At 39.8% G+C, this 25333-nt stretch overlaps 1 protein-coding gene and 1 long non-coding RNA gene across 2 annotated transcripts; one reads left to right on the top strand and one right to left on the bottom strand.

Annotated features, from left to right (window-relative positions):
- Positions 1-3293: 3293 nt before the first annotated feature.
- Positions 3294-25333, top strand: LOC102082105 (uncharacterized). The gene is made up of 7 exons (XM_019355057.2): positions 3294-3571; positions 6241-6585; positions 6696-6845; positions 7392-7730; positions 9390-9715; positions 20043-20046; positions 25322-25333. The coding sequence occupies exons 1-4, from the start codon at positions 3541-3543 to the stop codon at positions 7691-7693; spliced, it is 828 nt and encodes a 275-aa protein (XP_019210602.1). The 5' UTR covers positions 3294-3540; the 3' UTR covers positions 7694-7730; positions 9390-9715; positions 20043-20046; positions 25322-25333.
- On the bottom strand, positions 17034-17935 carry LOC112844687 (uncharacterized). The gene is made up of 3 exons (XR_003217416.1): positions 17877-17935; positions 17613-17795; positions 17034-17530 (listed from the first exon to the last, which is right to left on the bottom strand). It is a non-coding gene; the product is annotated as an uncharacterized LOC112844687 (long non-coding RNA).

Raw genomic sequence — 25333 nt, 5'->3', positions numbered from 1 at the left:
CCCTGATTCCTGAAACCAGCCTCCCAGTGTCTCTGGTGTTGGGACCAGCATGAGGAGGACACAGGCCTGTGGGAGGCTGTGGCAGATACCTGCTGCTAACAGGATGTGTCCAGAAGGATCAGACCTCAGGTCAGGAGGTCGTGGCCGGTCTCACCTGTCCAGGTGACAGCAGCTAGTTTAACCCTGTGAATGTGTTTGTGTGTTTCTTTGTTCAGCAGCGCTCCACTCCTCCTCTCCTCTACATGTGAACTGCAGTGACGTCACCATCAGACAGAGAGACAATAGGAGAGGTACGCTGTCCTGGTACGCTGATTGTGTTCTCACCACACACACAAACACACATTCATCAACACACACATACAGTTTCTCAGGTAAATGATTCTGTGTGTGTGTGTGTGTGTGTTCTCCAGATGAAAGTCCTGATGATCCAGATGTTATCTACTCTGATGTGAGGACTCAAACTTCAGGTACAGATGATGATGATGATGATGATGGTGGTGATGATGATGATGGTGGTGATGATGATGATGGTGTCAGGGGGTTGGGTCCGTGATCCAGCATTTTGAGTTTATTCTGTATTTTTGATTTCTTTTGTCATATCAGAATAACATGAAGTTCTTGTGCTATTATTAGTTAGGGTTTGGTTGAGTTTTAGTTTGGTCAGTGTTATCTTCCATGCTCTCTGGTTTATGTGTCATGTTTCCTGTGCAAGTCTGTTTTGTCCTCTGTGTTTAACTTTTAGTTATGAGACAAAACATTTTTTGAGCATGCAATTTATTGAAAACATGGTTTAAACTGAAACAGGCTGTTTTACAGCTGATCAAAACTTTAGGACCACGTGCCTTTACAACACCAAGTCTGTGCAAAAATGTGGATTCATTGTTATTTTCTGTCAGGTAGTCAGACTGTCATGACGTTCTGATGGCAAAGGAAAAAAAAAAGTTCCCCTTTTGAACGTGGTCGGGTTGTTGAACTGCATAAGCAGGGTCTCCCACAACACGCCATCGCTGATGAGGTGGGACATGGTAAGGATTAGGTTTAGGATTCAACTTTATTGTCATTACACATGTGTAAATACAGGGTAACGAAATACAGTTTACATCTAATCAGAAGTGCTCTGAGCAGACTATAATAGAGGACAGTGTAGGCACTATAACAGAGACTATATATGTCAGTGTCCTAAAACTATAACCAATGTGAGCATATGGTGAATGTTGAGAATGAATGACAGTCATGATCATGGTCATTGGGAGGGATGGGGGTGTGGATCGAGTGTGAGTGTGGATGAAAAGGTTCAGCAGAGTACTGAGTTCAGCAGGGTGACAGCTGTGGGGAAGAAGCTGTTCCTAAATCTGGCGGTTTTAGTCTGAAGTGTCCTGTGGCGCCATCTGGAGGGGAGGAGCTGGAAGAGTTTATTGGCAGGATGAGAGGAGTTCCTGAGAATGATGCGTGCTCGGCATAGACAGTAAGACAGTCATTCGGAATTTCTTAGATGATCCCGAGGGTTATTGAACAAAAAACGTCAAGTGGAAGACCCCAAAATATTTCACCAGAACTGAGCCAGAGGATCCAATTGGCTGTCTGTCAAGACACAGGACAATCCTTGATCCAAATTAAGGTCATTACTGGTGCCGACTGCAGCCCCATAACCATCAGACGCCATCTGAGACTGAAGGGCTTCAAAAAAAGTCTTTGAAGGCCTCGTCTCCTTGAACGCAACAGAACTGATCGTTCGGACTTTGCAAGAGAGTACCAAACATGGGACATTGAAAGGTGGAAGAAAGTTTTATTCTCTGATGAGGAAAAATTGAACCTTGAAATGTTTTGTCTCACTCCCATTTCTTCTTGTTACATGCTGAAGCTCTACTTGGAACCCTGTTAAGATCCAAACATGCAAAACATAATTTTTTGCCATTTTTCAAGCGCTCTTAACTTTTGATCTGGACCAAGGGTGGGCAACTCCAGGCCTCAAGGGCCGGTGTCCTGCAGGTTTTAAAATCATGTCATGTTAAATGTGAAGATGGGCTCATCCTATTAAATCTGTTTTTATAATAAGTGATGATAACTGTGTGGGAAAAGACTATTGGTTCACTCTACGATGAGGACATAATGATCTTCACGATGTTCATGTGAGAAGCCTCAGCATGAGGCAAACGCAGCGTTCATCAGTGTCTCTGTAGAAGAAGAGGTTCTCAGTCTCAGTGCCTGACAGAAGGACGAGGGAGGCTGCAGACCTCAGTGAGCTGCAGGACGACATCGCCAACATCTCACTGATAGGAGGTCACACTGACAGACCATCAGAGCATCTGTAAGCTTCTCTGTCAGCTCCTGCCTCTTCCGCTGGGTCTTGTGTCATTAAGAGGACCAAACATGGACCTGCTGACCCCAGCATCACTGACATGCAAAGGGGTCAGTGAATACCCCATGATGCAGTATTTCCTGGCTGTGATTGGTTTGTGTTCTGCTCACAGATTCTGAATGTATGATAAAACCTCATGAAGCATCACCCTCCAGGGCTGAGATATACATCTAACACTGGAGGGTCACAAGCTGCAGTTCCTCTAACATCCAGCAGAGGCTCCAGCAGCAACATGTTTACATACAATCACTGAGTGGCCCCCATGCTCGCCTGAGTTAAATCCACTAGAAGCCCTGTGGGATGTTAAGTCTTGGTACAGGTTGAAGCTCAGACTGTCCAGGAGCGCAGTGATGGCCCGGTCCAGATCTGGGAGGAGATCCTCCAGGACACCATCCATCATCTCATCAGGAGCCTCGGTGTTGTCTCACATGCATACGAGCACGCGGAGGCCAAACAATCATTCTGAGTTACTGCAGTAAAATTACTGTAAAATGTACTAGTCATCATTTTTTTCACCGTGATTTTTAGTGTCTTTGAATTCAGCCTCTGTAGCTTCATAGTTTTATTACCATCATCATAACATCAGAAAAATCACCTGGAAAAAATTGTATTTCTTTACTTAAATATAAAGATCCATCTATACTCTTTTGCTTATCCTAGTCAGGGTTGCAGGGGGGGCTATCCCAGCTAACGTAAGGCAAGAGGCAGGGTACACCCTGGACAGGTCACCAGTCTGTCACAGGGCTAACACAAAGAGACAGACAACAATTCACAAACTCCACAGAGAGGACACAAACAGGTGGTGGAATCAAACTCAAGACTTTCTTGTTGTGAGGCAACAGCGCCACCATGCTGAGCTTGATGCTCTGAACACACGTGCACACACACACACACACACACACACACACACACACACACACACACACAAACAGAGAAGTGTGCTCTCTGTGAATATAAAGATATTAATTCTAATTCTAAAGTCAGAGCTCTGTTTAAAAACATGACATGATGTGTCCTCGTCACCATGGCCCACCCACCACATTTAAAATCCTGTGAAGTGAAAGTGAAAGTAAACTGGTGTTTGTGCGTCAGTCTCTGAGTCTCTGCTGAGTCACGCTGCTTCGTGCGTCTGCAGTTTGACTGAGGATCAGATTTAACGGGACTTTGACTGCAGGATCAAGATGCTGCTGATGCTGCTGCTCCTCTTACTGGGTAAGAAAGACGCTCTGATGCTCTGCATGCACACACACACACACACACACGCGCGCGCGTCTGGTTTGCTATCCTCGTGGGGACATCCCATTGACATAATGCTTTCCCTAGCCGCTTACCCTAACCCTAACCATTAAAAATGAATGCCTAACCCTAACCATAACCTAATTGTAACCCTGACAGTAAAACCGCATTTTGAGTGTGAAAATTGCTTTCAACCCCGAGGGGACCTGGATTTTGGTCCCCACTGTGCAGAAAGTCCCCACCAGGATAGTAAGAACCCGTACACACACACACACACACACACACACACACACACACACACACACACACACACTGCTGTCTGCGCTCCTCCATCAGCTCCTTCATTTGTCCTCGACTCCACATTTACATCATTAGTTCATGTTTGCATCAGCAGAGGAGGAAACAGTGAATATCAGCAGAGACAGCTAGCTCAAGTTGTAGCCTCACTGCTGCACCGCTGGCCACATCTGTATTAGTGATGATGTCATGAGCTGCTAAAGCTGATGTTTGCAGACTGCGGTCCAAATCCTCCTGCGCCTCTACCCTGAGTTTTATGGTAGTGCTGTCAGCTGATTGTTGCTCATCACGACACAAAAACACTCTGTAAGTATTTTTATATGGAAGCACTGTGACGTGTCACAGTTTGATTTGTTGCATTATCAGACAGAGCTCAGGTGTGAGAGGGAGGCACACTTCCTGTGCTTTTCACAAATAAAAGAACATTAGTGCATCAGAACATGTTCTGTTGTTTTTCTTTGTGACAACAAAGAAGAATTTTGCTCATCATTCAGTTTTTCCTTCAGTCATGACTCACTTTGATTTTAAAGGATCATTAAATCGACCATGTGACCTGAAATACTTTGATTCTGACTCAGTGTAGAATTCTGATATCAGCGTGAAATCAAAGGTTCATTTAAATCAGTCCCTGATATTTAACGTTCTCAGTGGATTCCTCCTGTGGGTCACCCACACAGCACGTGTACAGTTTCATCACAAAACTGACACATGCTCATCTTCCATCCCTATTACATCATATAAAAATCCATCAAATAGTAAAATCACTGTTTATTATATGAAATCAGTTTTGTTTGCTCGCCTTGGTCGTGTACAGTAACCCTGGTTTTCTGATTCGACCTGATTTACTGTCTCAGGCAGTCAAATAAAGTCTCTGTGGGCTGAAAATGACTGAATTATTTTAGAGAACAGCTGAATGTTAACAAAACAAATACAAACATCAGCTTTGTTCACTTTTAGATTTCAGACAGACGATTTTACAAGACTCTGCTAAACATGACCACCAGAAATGTTTCAGCTCATCAAACAAAATTTAATATAAACAAAGTTAAAAAAACATATTTAAATGATGACAGTGATAGTCTCATATTATTCTTTGTATCATCTTTAACTAATGTTAGTAAGAGAAAGTAGTACTGAGGACATGAATCATTGAGATTTACCAAAGATAACTGCAGTAACATTGTGACATATTAATGGAAAACCAAATGAAAATCACACTAACTTCTTGTCCTTGATTAACCTCAGCACATATGTTTATCAGATAAAAGCCATTAATCTTGATGCTCAATCATCCAGGTAAGGAAATCCCAAAAAGTTGATTCTGTTCGTCTGGATGTTTTCAGTGGGAGAAACATTTCAGTGACTTCTTCAGTCTCAGCTGACTGCAGGTTTCCACAATCTTATAAACAGGACGTGTGTGAATAGACTTTGAAGGTGGTCTCTGCTTTTGAGAAGCTGTGGGACACCCAATTTTAAACTTGGGTATTTATTGTTTTATATGTTTTTTGTGTACCAAACTAGGGCTGTGCGATATGACCAAAATCTCATATCCCGATATTAAAACATCTATCGTCGATATAACGATATAAATTACAAAAATGTAACAGTTCCTGTAAATTCTGTGAATGTCGGGCATCTCGACTTGCGTGAAGTGTTTCCAGCTGGGCGTCGCGTACCTGGAGTCCAGTGTTTTAACTGATGCATGAAACGATATATTTTTAGACGTAAGTTGTAACGGCCGCCGTTTTCTTTGTGAGTATTTATTACACGGCGTGCTGCGGGGAAAAGCCTGTTCTAACGTTTGAGTCTAAGGTTTATTTTTTAGCACCTGGCGGCTCTTTTTTGCTTCTCATCCGTTAATACTCTGCATCTTTCACGTGACTCGTTTTATTTTGAAAAGCCTCAACAGGATCTTGAGCTTTATTGTGAAAGGTTTATGTGGAAAATAAACAAGCGGACACGCCGTGGTTTTACCGTTGTTGTTGCTAACGAAAACGCATAAAAAACAAGCGCTTGTCCTTCCGTAGTGTGGTTATATTAAATATAAGAGAAAGAGAGAACTTTAGGAAATTAATATAGCCACTACAGTGACCATCAAAATGATGAAAAAATATTGCCGTAAACAGTTTATTTTGCGACACCACGAAACAAACGATAGCGTAAAATGAAACGATAGACGTTTTTCTATCGTCATCCGATATATATCGTTATATCGAACAGCCCTATACCAAACCCATCTTTACATCAGTAAAAACTTTGAACTTTTGACCTGATCTCATCGTGCATTTGAATCGTCATTCTCTGTCACCAGCTCAAATCAGTCATTTGCATTATGTTTCTGTCTTCAGTTTCCCAGCATGCTTCAGCTGTGGAGGTGTATCAGGGGGTGGAGTCTGTCCTGCTGCTCTGTCAGGTACCAGCTGGTGTTGCCAGTGACTCCACAGCAGCAGTGTGGGACCGTGAGGAGCTCCGCACTCCAACAGTTCACGTGCACCTGCAGAGCGGTGACGATTTTAAAGAACAAAACAATCGATACACCAACCGAACATCACTGAGAGCTGACGCTCTGCAGACTGGAAACCTCAGCCTCACTCTGAGGAACCCTACAGTCTCTGACAGTGGAAACTACACCTGCACCACCCGCAAACATGGACGAGATCAGAGCAAGATCCATGTTCAACTGAAGGTCACAGGTCAGTGCTGCAGATAAAGGTTGGAGGTCAGAGTAGAAGTGAACTCTGATGTGAATTCATCAGAATCTGTTGGATGATGTTCAGGATGTTTGTGTTTGTGTTGATGACAGAACATCCTCCTCCTCCTCCTCCTCCTCCACCTCCTCCTCCTCCAGTCTGGCCCATAGTTCTCTTTGCTCTTCTGGTTCCTGTGGTTCTCCTGGCTGCTGCCTTTGGTGTCTTCATGTATCCCAGATATAAAATGATGAAGATGAGAAAAGGTGAGTGTGCGACTGTTTGTCTTATTGGATCACTGAGTGAAACATCAGTGAGTGCCTCCCTCAGAGTCAGCTTTAGTGATTTAATGAAGTTTAGACCTGTTTTCCAGCACTCAGAGTTTCATGTAAATGTTTATGTACTTATGAAGTTATGAGGGCTCAAAAATAATAAAAAAAGAGAAATGTCCAGGTTTGACCCAATTCCTACTTTATGGGCTTCTCACAAACTTTGCATGTCTTCATTAGATATGCTCAGGTGATTCTGTGAGGGTCAGATAGGAACTTTTTTCGGTTTTCCCTTACTTTACTCTAACAGCCTGTTGAAAGATTTACATGTGAAGGACTCAGAACAGATTTCATCAACATTCAACCCTTTGTTCGTATAAATATTCTCAGGGCAGATCGAGGACTGTGAGAGCAAACCTCTGATATGAGGGTTATTTCTTTAGAAGTTACAGGGCTAATGACGTTACTTTAATGGCACTTCTGAATCATAATGAAATGGGAAATCACCCTCACTGACATTTCTCTGTCTGGACATTCTCTCAGATTACCCTTTGGAGATGGTGGAGGTGGCACAGGAAGAGAAGTCTGTCCTGCTGCCCTTTAAAATCGATGAAGAAGATGATGTTCCTCAGGACGTCAAAGTGGAGTGGAAACACCAAAACATGACGGTCTATGTGTATCAGAACAATGAACACCAGCATCTCTTACAGGACCAGGATCACAGAGACCGCACAGAGATGAATGAAGATCCTCTGAGAAATAAAGACTTCACTCTGACCCTGAAAGACCACCAACTTAGTGACCATGGTGGCTACACCTGCAACGTCTACAACAAGAAGGGATAGATCCTGCTACACAAAGTTTTCTCACTAAATGTCACAGGTGAGGTGGGTGAGGTGTTCTGGGCAGACCCAGGACACGCTGAAGAGATTATCTCTCTCGGCTTGTCTGGTGTGATGGACCGAGTTGGAACCGGAGGAGTCACAGGAATTATTTGAAAAATAGGGTTGCCATTTAATTTAATCCAAAAATTATATTTACAAAAGTAATAAATGTTGAGCTCATAAAAGAGGTCAAAGAAACAAAACTCACCTCGGGCAAAACTGCAAACTTTAACCACCCAAATAACTGTCCAAACAAACATAACTGACCTAAACATGAAATGACACACAGGGGTAAATATCATGGCTAGGGCTGGGTATCGTCACTGATTTCTAGAATCGATTCAAATCCGATTCACAAGGTCCCGAATCGATTTGATCCACAATTAGATTTAATTCAATTCGATTTGAATCTGGGAAATTTTGACAGTCAGAAATATTATAATTCAGATCAGTACATTTACATATTTTTGTATCTATAAAAGGGAAGCTGACACACGCAAGACTTTATCAAAGGTGTGAGGTCACATCAGATGCCTTTGTGTCAAAGTAGGTGAAGATAAAACACAGAAAAACATGAAGGTGGTTTTCCTGGCCTGGGATTTTATAAAAATATTCTGCAGTACATCAAAAACGAAAGAAAACCATTAATAAACATATGAACGTTACCTCTGACGTTACAGCGGTTTTATTAGAGACACGGCTAAGCGTTTTGCATTTTGCATAATTTTAAAAAGTTTAAATTTGTTCAGTATTGAACGGCAGAAATGAGGTTTTCTTTTCAGAAGAATGTAAAAGGGAAAAAAAAAAACAGCGGCCGACAGCGCTGTAAACAACGGTAGACTTGTGCGTAACAACCAAGCGAATAATGCAGAAAACAGATTTTTAGACGGGAAACTGTTCTTGAAGTACAGAGAGAGAGAGAGAGAGAGAGGGAGAGAGAGAGCGCTGTGCATGAAGTGTGATTTTATCATGGTGGAAGCACAACAGTAAAAGTCAGAGTGATTTCATGACGATGTTTATGTGAAGCGTAGTTTGGATCTTCTTTTGCTGCTGGTTCAGTCAATATTGTTTGGAGAGAGATCAAACTAACAGCTTTAGAATCAGCGCAAAAACAGCGTGAACACAAAGCGCCGACCCGCCGAAACATCAGAATCAGCGAGCTGTCGGCTTTCAGCCCCGACCGTGAGAAAGGCGACATCTAACTGATTCTGATCCGCGGGTCGCGCTGTGTGTTTAAGTCTTTGTGCAGAATCTGTGTACCTGCTCTCATTTACTGTCTTAGCTGTTTGGTGGTTGTTGAAATTTTGTGAGATTTCACCTGAGATTCTGGCATTTCGGGCAAAATAAATTTATATTAAAAAATCGATTCAGGATTTTAATGAATCGATTTTACATTATCCAAGCCAGAATCGATTTTAATCGATAAATCGATTATAAAAACCCACCCCTAATCATGGCTGATCAGACAGCTATGACATAAGATGGGTAACTAACCAAAACACAATCATAAAACACAAAAACGATGCAGTACAATGTAGTTTGTTAATAAACTAAACACCAAAGAAGAAAATCAAAACTACTAAACCCTAAACTCGATATTTAATTAAGTACAAATACTTTGTTTTTAATTAAAGAAAATACACATTCTCCCCTTCAGCAGGAAGTGGTGGTGCAGTCCAGCTTCAAATGTTGGCCACCACTTTTTGCCTGGCAACTCACAGGGATGTGGATGATGGGATGATGATGTGGATGTAACTCTGCTGTGGAGATGTGAAAAAGTGATGGTCCACACGTATCAGAGAGACCAGAGTCAGCCTCACATACAAGGGCGCACTGAGATGAAGAAAGACCCACTGAACACTAAAGACCTCAGTCTGACCCTGAAAGACCTCCACCTCACTGACAGTAGAGTCTACACCTGCACCGTCTACAACAAGGATGGACACATGCTGCTACAGAAATCAGTGACTCTCAGTGTCAGAGGTGAGAGTAACATCTGTTTGTCCACATTACAAATCCTCAATGAAAAAGATCCAATCAAACAGCCTGTGATGCATCATGGGAATGTGACATATGTAGAATCAGTGCAGGTTTGCTGTATGTGAGTTGAGCCGTACAGTGCAGGAGAGAGAGGGTGGCTCCTGCCTCTGTTTTACGGTCCATGATTGTATAGAAGCTGTTCCAGAGTCAGCTCATGTTCACATATTTATGAAGTCTTACACTGGAAAGTCTGCTGTTGATCTCAGTAAATGAACGGGGTTTCCTCATTCCCTGTACACAGACTGGCAGATGTTGATATAAGAAGATGACGTGGTGCTCTGTAGGAAAACAGAACAAGTCCACCATCAAAGCAGACTGTTTTCTCAGTTTGATATGTAGGACTGTGTCATAGCAGTAATCAGTCATCAGGCACATACAACCAATGTCAAGTACTTTGTTTCCGTGCTGCCATAAAATGTCATATTCTGTTCTGCTTCTCACCTGAAACGCCAGACACAGGTGTCCAAAAGACAGACACGTCTGACGCACGTAAGCAACTTTCTCACAGAGGTTGGTAAACACATCACAGAGTGATTCATGTGACATTAAACTGACATTGTGCAGTAATCAGGCAGCACCTCATAAGTGTTGGTAAATGATTCACAGTGGTCAGTTTCTCCATCAGTCTGATCTATAGCTGACATGTGCATTGCTCTGGAAAAGTTCTTGGCTGATTACAAGAGAAATGCACACATTGTCCTGTGTACCATCAAAGAAGGAAGGAACAGATTTGGTCCTCCATGTTTGTAGTTCCCTATTAAAGAGCTGCTGGTTATACAGCAGCTGATTGGATGATCTGTCTGTCTGAACATAACATTTTCAACTCTACATCTCAGAAAACAAGCAATGGAAAGACCTTGGCTTCCTCTAATCTTTTTGTCAAACTCGGAGTGAACAAAAGCAGGAAAACAGTAAAAGGTGCAAACTGTGAAAGTGTAGTTTATTTCATGAATACAAACATTTTTACAGTCCACAGACCAAAGTAGCATAATGATAAATGGATACTACAACATAACATGGGCTGTGCGAAGTAAAACTCATCGTCTTACAAGTTGTTATAGTCTATAAACTTAGAATAAACCATTAGAAGTCATAAACCAGAAGAGCAGAGACATTTTTGAAGAAAATGGATGATAACAAAGCAGGTAGCAGCTGACGGCAAGCTGCACACACAGGCGCCGTCTTGGATTGAGAAAAACTTTAAGCTGATTCTTCCTCAACTTAAATAAACCCTTGATATTAGAGTTTAGTGTTTAAGGCATCTATTAAAAACAGTCAGTGATGGAGCTGCTTCCTCTCAGTCATTTCAACATCCTCTCTCCTTCCTTTGAGCGTGATTATCATGACACTGTGATCAACAGTATCAAAAGCAGAGGTGGGATCCAACATAACCAGAATGGTGTCCTCTCCAGAGTCTGCTGCCATCAAAGTGTCACTAGACACTCACCACACTCCAGAGAGGGAATCCAGTGAAGATCTTTACAAAGGGAACAGACAGAAGACGGGAAGAGCAAAACTAAAAACCATCTTGGTTCAACAAACAATCCAGCCATATGTGACAGCCAGCCACTACCTTTAAAAGTGGCTGCTGATGAGATCATTAGTGAGATTGATTCATATACAAACACAGTGACAGACAGCTGCTTTGTCCCTCCAGTCTCTGCTTTTCTCTGGAATATTGTCCTCATGTCCAGGGATGCTGCAGTCTCTGCACGATGATCAGGTGTAGACCACCTGAGGGCTGAGTGGGATCACATAACATGAATCAAAGCTTTGCCCACTCCTCTGTGTGAAACTGGAACATGTGATGTTACATGTGTGTCATTATGAGACCAGACTGGATCCATCTGATGCTCTCTCTCTGACTCTCCTCTGTCTGCTCCTCCAGGATGGTGGAATACTGTTACTGGATGGGTGAGCCAAAAAGGTGGCCAGGCTGTGGCTCAAAGTGGACGAAATGGAACTGGAGTATGAAGAACAGACCCTCTGTTAGCTTGTTGTGGTTCATACACTGTAAAGTATGTGGTGTAACTATGATACCATAAACATGAAGATGCAGCTTTGCTTTGACCTTCCTCTGCTCACAGCTGAACAACCTCAGCCAGCTGTTTCTCTAACATTAGAAGCTCATAATGATGATGATCCAGAGTGTGTTGTTCCCGGTGCTGCTGTGCTGTTTCCTTGTGTTCTGATGGATCTCCATCTATAGCCGTGTGCTGAAGCCTGTGGTCTGAGTGTGTTATCCATATCAGTGTGACATGAACTGTAATCTGAATGTGTTGTAATGGTTCATTAGAGCAAACTTGCTGCATGTATTTATTTATTCACTGAGTATCAAAGTGTTGAACTGTGAGGTAAAAGTTCAACACTTTGCCAGGTCTCTCTTGGAAATGAGATTTTAAATCTCAATGAGATTTTTACCTGAATAAATAAAGGACTAAAAAAGGAAAACTTTAACATTGATTCCTTCTCTGTGTAAAGCTGGTGTCATATGTTGTCTTCATATAAAGTTTTAATATCAGATATACTCGACTGTACGTGTTATTCTATGTATTCTGTAACCATTACGATAGATGACATGTTTCTATAAATGACTCTGTGATTGTTGCTGTTGTGATGTTTTGTTTTTTGATCCTCTGCAAACACAAAGACCACCTGTTTGTGTAAATCACTGTTTCCCATGAAACAAACTTGTAAATTCTGTATTTTAATCTCTTCCACTGGAGTTCTTTGTGGACATAACATGAACCTGATACCAAGAATGTAGTTTAGATCATTCAGCATCATTAATGCTGAGGCAGCCAGGAAGTGTGAAGAATGAATTGTACATTGTTGGATCAATAAAAACAGTGTTTACATTCAAAAACATCCACCTTCAGAAACTCTGTTCATTTACACTCTCAGTACTTGGTTTGGGCTCCAGTACCATGAGTTACTGCATCAGCTCCTGCTGAGGAGTCACTGAGGCTCAGGCTGGTCTGACTGTGATCTTCAGCTCATCCAGAGTTTCTCATCTTCATCTTAATAATAACAGATTCTCTGAGGTGTTCAGGTCAGGAGAGCTGGCTGACCAATCAAACGCAGTAATAAGCTTTTGGTTTAGTGTTTCTAAACAGTGACTAATGGTTTTGTTAACATGGATCAAGTTAAATCACAGTCTGAAGTTCCCACCTTGCAGGTCTTCTCACTTTCATTGATTCAATCAAGTTTGGTTCCAAATCTTTACCAAAATTAATGTAGAAAAATTTAATTTAGATCCTCTGTGTATGTTCCAGGAGTGTGAAAGTCAACAGTAAGTAACATCAGTGTGGTATTTTACTCTGAGCTATGAGAAGTATATGTCTGGTACCTTGGTTTGTTCACTGGGCACTGAGGATGCTACAAACAGAGAAGGGTTTCACTCTGCTTAGACAGGATAGAAGGATGATGGATGGATGGTCAGTACTCTGCGGATCTTGTGTGCAGGCCTATGATGTGTGAAAGATGAAAACCCTCATGTTATTTATCTTGTTTTTCATTCACAGTAATATATGTATCACTGACAGAAGTGGAGGTAGAAGAAAGGAGAAAGGGGAGTGATAGAAAGAAAAAAAGGAGGATGATTATGACATGTCATGTCATGAATTGCTGCTGTGTATCTATAAGTGTATGCAAACCTCTGTATGCCACACTGTACAACACTGTCCTTTATTTCATGTCTGTTCACTGAACTGTTAAAATTACACTTAACACAAAATGGAAGAAACCTTGTGTTTGGTTATTTCCTTTTTGTATCTGTATTTCTTGGCAAAAGGTCCTACACTGTAAGAAAGTCTGTTCATTTCCTTTTAAATGGTGCCACAAAAAATGGAGGAACATGATGTTCAGTGATTAGTCCAGATTCTGTCCATGACAGTTGGATTGTACGGTCAAAGTGTGGTGAAGACGCTGTGAATGCTACCACCGGTTGTCTCAGAAGAGAACATCGATCCAAGGTCAGGTCATCACAACAGAGCAAGGGACTCAGCACAGTGTACATACACTCGTCATGGCTGTGAATTTCATGGTAAGTTTGGGCTTTGTTCCAAGGTGGACCCTTAAAATGAGAAGTGGCTGCACAGGTTTGAATTTATTTTGTCTGATCCACACAAAGTCACAAGTGTGCATGCAGACTCAAACATATACATATACCCCTCCATAAATTTGGTTAAATGACCTTTAGAGAATTGCACTTCAACCAGATGCTTTTGGTATCCATCAACAAGATTGTGGCATAATTCTGGCTGCATCACTGGCCACTTCTCTTGGCGTAATTAGTAAAATTTAAAATTATATTTAAATTACAGTGACATTCATGCCCGTGATGAATGTAAACCTCTGATGAGCTTGGAAGTAAAAGTGATTGAACATTTTTAAGTTTCTTGAAGACATTTCACCTCTCGTCCGAGACGTTTAATCCCATCAATACATCCATGAATCTTCTTTGTGGTCCTCTTCTTTCCCTCCTTCCTGGCAGCTCCAGCTTCAACATCCTTTGTCTAATATATCTACTGTCCTTCCTCTTCACTTGCCTCTCTAGCCTAATGTCTCATGTTAAGCATAATTTCACTACTGAACTGATATATGACAATTATGAATAGCATTTGCACAATATATAGCAATAACACTTAGCACAAAAAATAAGAAAACTTGTGTTTGGTTGGTTGGTTTCCTTTCTGTGTAGAGTTTCTGTGTAGAGTTGCATGTTGCAGTGCCACCTTCTGTTCTAACACAATATATATATATATATATATATATATATATATATATGTGTGTATATATATATATATATATATATATATATATATATATATATATGTGTGTATATATATATATATATATATATATATATATGTGTGTGTGTGTGTATATATATATATACGCCATCTATAAAAAAATGCTATGAAGATCTGATGAATGTGAGCAGCAACATCTTGTACAAAGACTCCTCATTAGTCACCCTATTGTTTCCCCCAAATGAAATAATGAACGAAGTTCTGCTGCTGTGAAGCATATTTAGACATATTTCAGAGGAATTGTGCTCAGCTACATTTAAAATACCTTCTAACTGTCTGCTTCCATAACAGGATGATTTCCACACTCTCTGAGCCTCTAAAGCACTTATAGATTAAACTGAAAGGTCAGCTAGACCTCAGGACTGAAGGCCTCTGTGATTTTCATCTTTAAACTAAACAGACACAACACCATAAAATTGCTTTTTTAAATCTTTTTTATTTTAGTTTCATGTTCTGACGGCATGTTTTCCATTTACATTTCGCCAGTTTTTCAGTTTATTCTTCTGAATCCACTTTATCAGTGTTGTCCTCTTAAATGAGCTCGTTCTTATATGGTGCTTTTCTACTTTTGTAGTGTGCAAGTTGATTTTATGTTCCCAGTATGCTGATAGTGTTAGAGTGGTCCTGTGATATGTAAAAGTGTGACCAAAGCTGAAAAGTCTTGTGGATCCAGAGCCAAAAAGAAAGCCAGACGGATCCTTTGGAACAGATGGCAGTCAGTGGCAATAGTGGTGTGTTTTTTTGTACTTTATATTTTAAGACAGTAAAGATTATATTAAAAATAATAATAAAACATGATGCAGGGAGCCCTGAAGCCAAAACAGACGTATGAAGACATTAATGGTCTAAGTAATAATGGTGACCTAAGCAAAAAAAAGACTAAAAAAGAGAAATAAATAACAATTACACAGCAGATACGCTGGCAAATGATTAAGGCCTATACACACAAGTGTGTCATGAAAAAACAACATGAAAGTCAGAATTTTCTGAATTTGTAGTGTGACGTATATAAACATGAACATGTTACGATTTAGTGAAACAATTGATCTACACAAAAAAGGCACTTTGGACAGAAACGAAGTCGTTATAAAGCGATGATGATCAGGCCCTGTTTTTTCTCAATAAGAAAAGAGATTGTGTGTGTGTACGTGTATGCACTCCTGTTGGTGTTTTCCTCCTCACTGTTCTCTTGAAGACAGATGACTAACAGCGCTGCTCCTGGTCCCACCCATGACCCCTCGGTGAAAGTGAAACTGAAAGTAAAGAGGTGTTTGCCGCAGTCTCCGGGAGTGTCTGCTGACTCACTTCTGTTCTGTCGCTGCTTCATGTGTCTGCAGTCTGGCTGAGCATCAGATTTAACGGGACTTTGCTGCAGGATGAAGATGCTGCTGCTGCTCCTCTTACTCGGTAAGAAAGCTGCTCTGCTCCTGTACAGGTTAAAAGATGTTTCTGTGAGAGCTGTGTGCTGGGTTCAGCCATCTTTACTTTGGGTGACGATCAACATTAATACCATTTTTTTCCAAAGATGATGTTACTGATGCTGATGTTACTGCTCACCTTACATGTTAAAGCTGCTCTTATTTCTCACACAGTCGAAGATTTCTGTGCATTCTTAGTCAATATGTAGCAGGAGGTGACTGATTTCTGTTCAGTCATCACTGCTGCCACTCCTTATGTGTTTTAATCCACATTATTTATGAACATAAATGTTTCATTTTTAATTTTAACACTCACATGACATGCTTTATGAACAATGTTATGAACATTATAAATGATTTCTAGAAACCACGGGGCAAAATGTACATTAAAGCAGAATGCAATGATTTGCAGCTCACATATTTTATTCACAATAGAACAGATTGAAAAATATAATGGCAGCAGTATGTGTCAAAAATTTATGACAGGGCAACAAAAGGCTGGGAAAGAACAGTAACAGGTCAATGAAATGATTTTAAAAAGGTAGAGCTTTACAGAAGTAAAAATGGAGGTTGGTGTGGTTGTTAGGACTTTGGATACATCGTCATCTACACTTTATTATGTCATCAAAAGATTCTCACAATCTGGAAAATGTCTGTGTGGAAGGGACGAGACTGAAAATCTGTCACGTCCAAGTGGCCGTGGGGAGTATGGACCCAGATGCAGACAGCACTCGGAGGAAAAGTGTATGAGTGGAATCAGTGCTTTATTTACAGAATGTGTACTGTACAACACAATATTCAGAGACAAATGCGAAACACATAGCGTATTTACTATGAAACCAGAATGAGATTCAATAATCTCTCACTGTAAGAGCCAAAGTCAATGTTTATATTTTGCTTATTTGTTATGGTGGCACAGGTGTACAGCTTTCCCTGCATCTCAGCTGATGACATGTGGGTGTGGTCACAGTCTATTTACCTGATGTCGGTGTTCGCAGCAGGTGTGTTGGGTGAGTGGCTTGTGGGCAAACTTTTCTGTTGACCGTCATTTTTTGGCACATCAGTTAATGCATGCGCTATTTGTAATTTGATTGAAAGCGCAAAAGTTTGTTTTTGTTTTGCTCTTAAAATAAATGCGCAAAGTACAAGTACGACTCATTATGGATTATTGGAGGCGCGTCACAGGGACACAACCAACTCAGCCGGCCGCGGCTTTATGTATGGATGAAAATCGCAACACTCACAATGAACTTAAACTATGAAACTTAGACTATGCACAAAGCATGAGCCATAAACTTAGTACTAGAGTAATTCTAGGAGTCTTACTAGGATACACCATGAGCAGTAACTGTTTTAAGAGTGAGGCTTTAACATATACACAAGTCAAAAACCATGAGCCGAGAGAGAGTCCAGAAAACTGTATTAGTTTAGTGAGAGCAGGAGTCGGGGAAACCAGATATCGGGTAACTGCCGGTACAGGAACCCATTAGCGACCGGGAACTGGGACACACAGGCGCTCAGAGTCTCTGTAATGAGAAAGACAGGTGTCAAGCTGGGATTCCAGGTGTTTAATCCAGGAGGAAAACAGGCAATTGTGAACAGTCTTACTTTTATCAGGCGGGGACGGACCATGGAGAGGGGGAGGTGGTCCGGGTGAGCCGTGTGAGTTATCCAGAGCTATGATCCAAGCTTTCTCTGAGAGTAGGGAAGTGAGCCAATGAACCTGGCAAACAGACCAGCAATGGAGCTGAGAAGTATTATTGCAGGTAGGTAGTGGCGTCTGGAGGATTACTGTGAGCAGAAAGGAAATTCAGGTGAGTACAAGCAATGCTATGAATGCTTTAACATGAAACTGTGACGGCCTGCACTAACAATCGTTAGCAGACATTCTGGCGAAGAGTGATTGTGAGAGTGAGGACAGTGAGCACTGGTCTTAAAAAGCCAGCAGCCCAGATTATTCCCAGGTGCAGCCTGTCAACAGTGATGCGGCAGCTCTGCCAAGAGGTGGAAACACAGGCACTGAGGCAAAAACCCAGCACCCACCCAGACCATGACAAAGTCAATAGTTTATGTCCATGATCTTTGGGTCATGAGGCAGCACTGCATTAAAAACAGGCATGGTTGTGTGATGTAAGTCAGGGTATGGGCTCAGGAGAAGCTGTCATGCAGAACCCATTTGTGAGTATGATTCAGAAACAAACTTAAACTGGACTAAAGCAAAGTGGGAAACTGTTCTGAGGTCAGGAGGTGAGGCTTTTATACCTGGATCGCCATTCTGTGTCACAACATTACAGCACTAACCCGCTTCGTGTTTCTGTCCTCAGTTTCCCAGCGTGCATCCGCAGTGGAGGTGTATGAGGGGGAGGAGTCTGTGCTGCTGCCCTGTCAGGTCCCAGATGATGTTGCCAAAGATGCCACAGCAGCAATGTGGGACCGCAAGGAGCTCAGCATCCCAACAGTTCACGTGCGTCTGCAGAGCGGTGATGATTTTAAAGAACAAAATGATCATTACACCAACCGAACATCAATGTTCGCTGACGCTCTGCAAACCGGAAACCTCACTCTCACTCTGAAGAACCCTACATTCTCTGACAGTGGAACCTACACCTGCACTACCCGCAAATATGGACGAGATCAGAGCAAGACTTATGTAGACCTCAAGGTCACAGGTCAGTGCTTCAGAGAAAGGTTGGCGGTTAGAACAAAAGTGAATTCACCACAATGATTTTAAGGTTGTTTGTGTTTGTGTTGATTACAGAACGTCCTCCACCTCCACCTTCTCCTCCTCCAGTCTGGCCCATATTTCTCTCAGCTGTCCTGGTTCCTGTGGTTCTCCTGGCTGCTGCCTGTGGTGCCTTCATATTTTATAGATATAGAATGTTAAAGATGAGAAAAGGTGAGTGATTATCAGAATCAGAATCCTTTATTGCCATTAAACATCAGATGTTTGAGTCTGTTTGGGTATTATTAATGTTAATATCTAAACTGAAACTTAATGTGGTAACCATGGTAACCCTGATAATCTTTCACTCAATTATAAGTGATGCTTCAAACCCTCTAATGGTGATAGAAATAGAATGAACTGAAGCACTTTTCATGAATCTTACAACATATTCACGACTTTCTAAACAGCTGACCAGGTTAAAATTAGCTTTGGCTAATTTAATTTCTTCAAACTCAAATACGACAGATTGATCAAATCAGACTGACAAAAGGTCACTTTCTTTTTCCTGAACTCGTTTTCCTTCCTCTGTGCTAAACTTTCATGTTCAGTTCATCAATAAATGCTTGCATGCATAATTATTAAAGCACCAACCAGACGACTCAGCAGGTCATCATGATGCTCATCAGATGCTCCAACATGGAAATGATCCAATAATCAACCTGATTGATGAGCTGCTGGAGAGGCTCCGCCCTCTCAGCCTAATGGAGACTCTTTATAATAACCATCAGTGATAAACAGTAACCTGCTAGTTATCTGAACTTTAGTAAGTACTTATTGTACTGTTACCAATGGAACTATAATAAATGATGTTTAATGCTTTGTTATTACATCAGTATGATTAGTGATGTCACAGTGATTATGTCACAGAGACGTCAGAGTGACTCAAACAGTGAGTGGGTCTCAGCAGTGATGTTTGAACTCAAACCTCAGTCGTTCCTAAAGTAAACCAAGCAGCCAGTGAAAGTGAAAGTAAGAGAGTTCAAAGAAAGCTGAGCGATGAGACACTTTATGATTCATTACGCCACCTCCATCAACCCACCTGCTTACATGTTGTTACGAGTTCGAAAAATGTTGAGCAACAGAACACACCAACAGAGGCTCAGGAGAGTGCAATCAGACAGTGAGTTTATTAAAACACACGCAGGAGAAGAAGTATACAGCATCACATCAGCAAAACGTCTCCCGCTAAGAATACACAAGATGATGATTTTATAGCATCAGGGTTTTACGCCCCCTCGTGCGCCAATTACAGCTCAGAATACATCGATTACAGTCAATGATACATCTTAAATGTCTGAAAAGAGATACAAAAGTTCCGTTTTTGATAACACCTTCCATACATGGTAATAAATTTCAAGCCTAGATGGTCTCCGAGGGCTGATACCTTTCTTAACTACTCTCCTGTCATCTGTTACCACGTAGACTAAAATGCAGTTAGAAGCTAAATGAATTCCAGGCCTTTGGCCTGGCAGGTTTCTAGATTATATGTGTTTGTAAGCGTGTATGCGGCCTTCTATGTTCCAAGTCACCCACACAATGGATTGTGAAGACATAGCGCTTCACAAAGCTTGAGACCTTTAATAGACTGAACATCAACTCCGAATGAGCACAAATATGCAGTGTGTATAAAATGATCATAGCTACACCTGTAATGAAAAAGGTTAATATGATGGCAAACATCTTTGATACAATATCAGTCCTGTAAGTAATATTATTAAGGCAATGTTAATAATGCAGGTCATATTATTGCAGTAAAAATAATTTCTGTATCTGCACAATGTGCTTTATAAGAACAATCACAAACACTAGAGATGTTTACAAAGACATTTTTAAACTTGCTGCACTAAAGGTCACATTTGTGATGGACTGACATAAAATCTGTTCCCAGTGCTTCACATATAAATTCTTACAGGCTGTTAAAGGCTACAGGAGACTAAAAGGAGCTCTTGTTTTACAGTCTGTTCTAACTCAGTGAATAAAAACTATTCATTCATAATAAATACTGCTCAGAACAATTTTTAAAGTAACATTTAAAAAGTTAACCAGAGTAAACAGGATTAATTAAACTAACTAATGTTTTATTAAACGACGATTTAATGGAGTCTGTGACAGTGGAACTGGACATAGAAAGAAGAAGTAATATAATTGTAACGTGTATATATAGGAAACCGGGGTCACAGATTGAGTTATTTACAGAGGCAGTAGAAGACTTATTGAGTAAGGCTAAGGGAAATAAGACTTTATGTTTGTGTGGTGATTACAATATTGATCTTTGTAAAGAGGCAAATGATAAGGCTGCGTCAGATTTTTATGAATTATTACTTGGTAAAGGATTTTATCCTTTAATTATGAAGCCGAGTAGAATAACGGATAAATCAGAAACACTAATTGATCATATTTTCATTAATAGTTTGGAGAGTAATATTATGAGTGGCCTCATCATAAATGATATAAGCGATCATCTACCAGTCTTTTTTACTTTTGATTTAAATATGAAAAGAAAGGAAGAAGTTGGTTTCGTGAGTCATTGGAGGTTAAGAAATAACGAGGCAATTAATAAGTTTAGACAAGATCTCATGGAAGTGGACTGGAAGGAAGTTTATGTAAATGAGGTCAACGTTGCATATGGAGCTTTTTTAAAAACTTACTTGGCCTTGTATGATAAACATTGTCCAGTGGTATCATTTAAGTATAAGAAAAAGAATAAGAATATGAAACCTTGGATAACTAAGGGTCTTGCAAATGCATGTAAAAAGAAAAATAATTTATACAGGGATTATATAACACAGAGAACTAAGAATGCGGAAATGAAATATAAAGTTTATAAAAATAAGTTGGTATTAATATTGAGGAAAGCCAAGAAAGACTATTATAATAAACTTTTTCAGGAAAACAAGAATAATATTAAGGGCATTTGGAATATTTTTAAGGAGGTATTGGGTAACAAGAACGCACCCTTAGATCGGCCTAATTATTTCATTAAGAATAATCAAGTTGTCGAAGACAAGACTGAAGTAGTAAACGAATTCAATTCTTTTTTTGTAAATGTTGGACCCACTTTAGCAAATTTAATTAGAAAAAATGACGACCCAGAATATGAGGAAGCCTGGAAAGGAGAAAATAGAATGGTTAATTCTATATTCTTGGCTGATACTACCATAAAAGAAATAGTAGCAATTGTAGAAAATTGTAAAAATAAAAAATCAACTGACTGTGATGGTATAGACATGGTTGTAATTAAAAAGACTTTAGATTGTATAAGTATTCCTCTGTGCTATATTTTTAATCTTTCGTTACAATCAGGAGTATTTCCTGATCGAATGAAAGTGGCAAAAGTGATACCCTTATATAAATCAGGAGATAAGCATAGTTTTAACAATTATAGGCCAGTGTCTCTTTTGTCACAGTTTTCAAAAGTGCTTGAAAAACTTTTTGCGCAAAGACTTGATAGTTTTATTGAAAAATATCAACTAATAAATGAAAATCAATTTGGATTTCATAAAAATAGATCAACGGCATTAGCACTGTTGACTTTCATTGATGATATTTCATCTGCAACCCATAATAATAAATATACAGTTGGGGTATTTGTTGATTTAAAGAAAGCTTTTGATACCTTACAACATTCTATTTTGATTTCTAAATTGTATAATTATGGTGTGAGAGGAGTGGCATTGAATTGGTTAAGGAGTTATTTAGAAAATAGGTCGCAATATGTGCATTATCTCGGTAACACCTCTGAAAGATTGAAGATTGTATGTGGCGTTCCTCAAGGTTCTATTTTGGGACCTAAACTTTTTAATTTATATATTAATGATATCTGTGATGTATCCAAAAGCTTAAATTCTATTTTATTTGCAGATGACACAAATTTTTATTGCTCTGGAGAGAATTTGAAAGATTTGGTTGAAATTATGACTTCTGAAATGTTAAGATTAAAAAAATGGTTTGATGTAAATAAATTATCCTTGAATTTGACAAAAACGAAATTCATGATATTTGGCAATCGTGTAAAGGAGGATGAAGTCATTATGTCCATTGATGGAGAATTGATTGAAAGAGTTACTGAATTTCGTTTTTTGGGTGTAATAGTAGATGAAAATTTGACATGGAAATCACATGTTGAGTATATCAGAAAGAAGATGGTTAAAAACATTTATATTTTGGGTAATGTAAGAGATTTATTAGACTATAAAACAATGCGCATTTTATATTTTTCATTGTTTTTCTCATATTTTAGTTATTGTGTTGAAATCTGGGGGAATACATATGAGAATACTATAAAACCTCTAAACTTATTACAGAAGAAAGTGATACGAATGATTCATAATGTTAAATATAGAGAACATACAAATAAATTATTTATAAAATCGAAATTATTAAAATTAGGAGATTTAGTGAAATTACGGACACTATTAATTATGTTTAAGGCTAAAAATAATATTTTGCCCTTTAAGTTACAAAGAGTATTTTTATTGTGTTCAGGGAGAGAAGATAGTAGAAGGAAATTTTATTTTAAGAATCAGTTAGCTAGGACTACACAAAGATTAATGAGTCCAACGGTTAGGGGTATACGATTGTGGAACTCTCTTCATTATAATTTAAAGAATTGTATGAATTTACATTGTTTTAAAAAGTGTTACATGCTTAAAACGATAACTCAATATGAAGAATGTGAATGAAATTGGGGTTCATTGAAAAAGGATCCATTATAATTTTTTTTTTGTTTGTTTTGTTTTATTTATTTTAATTTTATTTTTCTCCTTGTTACTATGTGGAGTGGTATATTCTGATTGTAAATTTGTATATTTTGATTATAAATGTGTTGTTTCGTTTGGGTTAGGACCGGAGATAAATGTTAATGTTAGTTTGTTCCTTGATTTTTGGTGCCCACTTGTAATATAAGTTGGATTGTAGATAGGGGGCAGGGTTTAATAAGAATATTTCTTCTTCCTGCTCCTTTTCACACATGGTTGTAGTGCTTTTTGATAGAAAGTGTGGTTGGTTTGTTTGTACTGTTGTACCAAGTGTGAAATAAATAAATAAATGAAATGAAATGAAATGAAATTAATGAGTTGTACTCATGTACTGATGTAATGATTGTTAAAATAGTTGGTTTAGTGAATTTTCTTTCATATTTTTCTAATAAAGATCATCAGATGCTGATGGAGGACTATGAAAGCAAACCTCTGTGATATGAAACTCTTTTGGTACATGAAGACCTCGGATATGTTATTTATTGATTTACTTGTAGTAATTAACAGAGCTATGGTAAATATTTGATACTTCGGTCCTTTGTAATCACAGCTCTTCTGCCTCTGGACATCATCAAGTGGAATTAAGACACAGAAACATGATGAGAAGCAGCTTTGATAAAGGAGCAGACACACACAAATTAATGAAAAACCACAGAGAACTAGACACTGATGCTAATACAGGAGTGAAGAGCTGCTGGTTACACAGCAGAGGAGATGATGGAGGATCAACCTCACTGATGTCTGTCTCATTGTTCTGTTTTCAGATTACCCTTTGGAGATGGTGGAAGTGACACAGGAGGAGACGTCTGTCCTGCTGCCTTTTATAATAGCAAAAGACGAACATGATCGTGTTCCTCAGGACATCAAAGTGGAGTGGAAACACCAAAACGTGACGGTCCATGTGTATCAGAACAATGAACACCAGCATCTCTTATGGGACCAGGATTACAGAGACCGCACAGAGATGAATGAAGATCCTCTGAGAAATAAAGACTTCAGTCTGAAACTGAAAGACCCCCAACTTAGTGACCATGGTGGCTACACCTGCACCGTCTACAACAAGGGTGGATACATCCTGCTACAGAAAGTTGTCTCACTAAATGTCACAGGTGAGAAAAGCAGCTGTTTGTGCAGCCTCACACATCAACACACAGCAGTTCAGCTCCTACTCAGAGAAACACTGAAAACAGGAGTGAAGAGCTGCTGGTTACACAGCAGAGGACATGATGGAGGATCAACCTCACTGATGTCTGTCTGTTTCATGTTCTGCTGTCAGTTTTCCAGGCAGAGATGGTGGAGGTGACAGAGGTGGAGGAGTCGGTCCTGCTGCCCTTTAAAACCACAGCTGACCTTCAGGACGTCACAGTGCAGTGGAAACACAAGAACATGAAGGTCTGTGTGTATCCAAGCTGGAGTGAACAACCAGACACACAGGAGCAGGATTACAGATGTCGCACTGAGATGAATGAAGATCCACTGAGAACTAAAGACCTCAGTCTGACCCTGAAAGACCTCCACCTCACTGACAGTGGAGTCTACACCTGCACTGTCTACAACAAGGATGGACACATGCTGCTACAGAAAGTAGTGACTCTCAGTGTCAGAGGTGAGTGTAACAGCTGTTTGCCCACATAAACAGAAAACATGAGCGAAGAGCTGCTGGTTATAAAGCAGAGACAAAAACTCAGCTAAAGAGTAAACAAACAGCTGTTTGCAGAAAGTGCTTAGTTCAGTTATGTATGTATTTATTTATTTATTTATTTATTCACTGGTACAAACAGAGATGATCAAACACTGTCAGAAAAACCTGCCATAAACGTTGTCATAACACAGAGTCAGTCTGATAT

The sequence above is a fragment of the Oreochromis niloticus genome, unplaced genomic scaffold, assembly GCF_001858045.2.
Source record: "Oreochromis niloticus isolate F11D_XX unplaced genomic scaffold, O_niloticus_UMD_NMBU tig00000744_pilon, whole genome shotgun sequence".
NCBI lineage: Eukaryota > Metazoa > Chordata > Actinopteri > Cichliformes > Cichlidae > Oreochromis > Oreochromis niloticus.
This window is presented reverse-complemented; position numbering and strand designations above follow the sequence as displayed.